The following is a 3,400-nucleotide window of genomic DNA, read 5'->3' as shown; positions in this document are numbered from 1 at the left end:
GGAAATGCAGGTGGCCACGCTCGTTCCATCGCTGGGGAGGTCACTGCTCATGCTTGGGGGTCCGATGCATCGGTGAAGGGCACCGGGTGTTTCTGGTACCGGTGCTTTTTGCTGTGCCAGCACTTTTTGCTGTGCCAGCTTCTCCATCGTGCTGCTGCTGCTGCCTTTTCCACCTGTTCTGCCCATTTTTCCACTTCTTTTCCACCTGTTCTGCCCATTCTTCCACTTGGTCCTGCTCCCCCCACCATGCCCACTATCCATCCACCTGGGCTGGCACCCACAGCCACCCCAAGGGTGGGCAAGGAGCCACCAGCACCACGCCCGGCACAGCACCCTGCACCCCCCACAGCCAAACGGGGAGCGCTGGTGGCAGAAGGGTAAAATACTCCAAAACCTGTGAACCATTTCAGCACTCCAGTGGCAAGGGCTTTATCGAGAACTAAGAACAAACTAGTGAGCTAATACTAATTATAATTAACAAGCTAACTAGTGGCTAACAAGCACAGACTCCAGTAGTGCTGGCTGTGATCCCTGCGTTCGGTTTTACCCCTCTGCCCCAGCTGCCTTGCTGAGAGAAGCCAATGTCCCCATCTGACTCCCCTCGGGAGCATCCCTGGGAGCATCCCTGCATCCAGCCCCGCTGCCATCCTGTCCCCTCACAGCCACAGCCTGTCCCAGCTTTTTGGGGGTGCGGGGCAGGTGCCGGGGGGTTCGGTGGAGGTGGTGTGGACGTGCTGGAAGAGCCCGAGGAGGAGGGAGTGCTCACCGCTGAGCGCGTGCTCCGTCATGCTCAGGCACAGGGACTCCAGCCTGTTGTTGATGTCAGGTTCAGTCACCGGCACCTGGAACTCTGCAGGGAGAAAAGGGACAAGAGACCTCGGTCAGGGGACCTGGTAAGGACCCTGCCTGCCCGCCCCGCACCCCCTGCACGCTCTGCTGTCACCACATGGGGTAGGAAACCACCCCGAAGATGCCCCGGAGGGTCTGAGTGCATGGAAGGACTCTGGCAGCATTTCACTTCCCGGTGTGATCACCTCCAGCAAGAGATGTTTGCAAAAATAGTCATTGTCCCCCTCTTCTTATTGCTAAGGGGTAAATCTGGGGGACTCAACAGCACCGCAGCAGAAGGCAGATGGAAATTATTGCTAAGGGGTAAATCTGGGGGACTCAATGGCACTGCAGCAGAAGGCAGATGGAAATGAGGGGTTCAGGTGCTGGGGATGGAACAGGACCCTTCACCCTGGGAAGGTTCAGCCCCAGGTTCTCCCCTTGCTCAGACCCTGGAAAAAAATCCTGGATACATGTAAAATGTCCAAGTGGTCGTGGGGAGCAGCGGGGCTGGGAGCTGCCTGTGCAGGCAGTGCACAGGCAGGGTGAATGCTTGGACATGGGATGGCAGCACAGACTGGCAGTGCCACTGGCTGGCTTTTCCATGGCTGGTTCAGCTGCTGCTCAGTCACCCACGGCCCTGCTGCCACGTCCCTGGTGGGGTGAGCACAAAAATAGGTGGGGGATGAAGTTTGGTTTGATCCATACAGCACCAAAATGCCCTCCCCTTGGTAGCAGAAAGCTTTGCAAATACAGCTTTTGCTACCAATGGCTGGCACCTCCTGCTTGCCACCAGCTTGCAGGATCACGGGATGAGGTCCAGGAAGGTTGAGGTCCCCTCAGCCTGATGAGAAGTGTTTCAGAAGCCCAGCTCCACATTATTGCTTAATTTCCTCGTGACTCGGTCCGCATCTTTGGCTCTCTAATCCTCCTATGCCCTCATTCACCGCAGGCTAACAAAGAGAAATCTATTTATTCTCCTTCAGCTCCTGCAGAAATGTGCCCTTGTCCTGGTGTTGAATCAATACCCAAGAACAGACGCTGCTTTTGCTGTACAGGACACTTGCTGCCTAAATTCTGCAGTTAAAACACCGCAGGTATGTGATGGGAGAGGAGTTGCCAAGCTGAAATCACGGCAGAAGCTTATGGATGAGGTTTAGTTTATTGGAGGGGTGGAACTCCCTGTCCTGCAGTATAAATTGTCACTGTGTTGGTAAGAAAAGGCACGTTCAAAGGCTAATGAAGTGATACAGAGAGAAAAAGGCATCAATGTCCTCATGGGAATGATGCTCCAAGTTCAGGGTTCAGGTTTAGCAGGGACCTCCCCTCCAACTCAGAGGATTCTCCTCCACATGGGAGCATTTTGGTGGTGTTTGGGAAGGAAGCACTGGCAGAGCACCATTTCCTTTCACGTGCATTGTGAAAAGAACTTCCCTCCAGCACACAAAGGCAGTTCTTACTCACTGTGTCTTCACATCCATGTGTGAACAAAAAAGGTGATGGAAGAGCTACCACCTTCCCTGCCTGACACAAAGCCCCTCGGAAGGAAGCCAGGTAAGGCACCAGCACTGTTATATACAGGGCCATAAAACTGGTGAAGGGTTTGGAGGGGAAGGGTATGAGGAGAGGCTGAAGGCACTTGGTTTGTTCAGCCTGGAGAAGAGGAGACTGAGAGGAGATCTCATGGGGGTCTAGAACTTCCTGCCAAGGGGAAGAGGAGGGGCAGGCGCTGATCTCTTCTCTCTGGCCACCAACAAATGCCAGGAGCAGAGGACATGGCAGGAAGATGTGGCAGGGGAGGGTGAGGTTGGCCATGAGGAAAAGGTTCTTGAGGCAGAGGGTGGTGGAGCACTGGAACAGGCTCCCCAGGGAGGTGCTCATGGCACCAAGGCTGACAAGATTCCAGCAGCATTTGGCCAAGACCCTCAGGGACATGGTGTGAATGTTGGGATTGTCCTGTGCAGGGACAGGAGTCGGACTCCATCATCCTTGTGGGTCACTTCCAACCCACAGCATTCTATCTATGGGGTCAAAAATCCCTCCAGTGATGTTTCCAGCTCAATCAACCCAGTAATCCAACTAGTGTCAGCGCAGTGAGTGTGGCCGGGAGCGTGCGCGAGCGTGCCACACCGGGACGGGCAACGACCCTGCAGCGAGGCTCACCTCACTGGCACGGCTCCTTTCACACGGCCTCCTCTCATCTCACCGGGCTGTGGATAAGTGTAAAACCAAATGTTTGCTTCCTACCTGGCTGCTGAAACATCAGCATGGTCTGCGGGGAGGTGTGGACCGGCAGCGAGCGCGTCCTTTGCACCGAGCTGTGGCTCCGGCTGGGCATGCTGTTGCTGCCCCCGGGGTTGGCAAACCAGAGGTTCTGTGGGAAGCAAACAAAAAAGGGGTGCAGGATGTAAACCAGAGGCCTCTGTGCTGGGTATTTATAACCCCCGTGGGCTCATCTCTCCGTCCTCCACCTCTTGGTTTGCCCCCCTCCCTGCCAGTCCCAGCTGCACAGAGAATAAATTGCTCTCACTTGCTTGGCTTGAATTAAAGAATTAAAAAAAAGGGGGATCTG

General features: G+C 55.0%; 1 protein-coding gene across 1 annotated transcript in view; it reads right to left on the bottom strand.

Annotated features, from left to right (window-relative positions):
- Positions 1-656: 656 nt before the first annotated feature.
- LOC104524103 (protein Smaug homolog 1) overlaps positions 657-3,400 on the bottom strand; it is a gene marked incomplete at its 5' end in the record, with an annotated part of 9,626 nt that continues 6,882 nt past the window's right edge. The window contains 2 exons of the mRNA XM_010166870.1: positions 657-850; positions 3,076-3,261. Of these exons, the coding sequence (XP_010165172.1) occupies positions 657-850; positions 3,076-3,261 (380 nt within the window). The remainder of the gene's footprint in view (positions 851-3,075; positions 3,262-3,400) is intronic.

Source organism: Antrostomus carolinensis, unplaced genomic scaffold, assembly GCF_000700745.2.
Source record: "Antrostomus carolinensis isolate BGI_N321 unplaced genomic scaffold, ASM70074v2 scaffold30344, whole genome shotgun sequence".
Classification (NCBI taxonomy): domain Eukaryota; kingdom Metazoa; phylum Chordata; class Aves; order Caprimulgiformes; family Caprimulgidae; genus Antrostomus; species Antrostomus carolinensis.
Note: the sequence above shows the minus strand (reverse complement) of the source record. Positions and strands in the feature narration are given on the sequence as shown.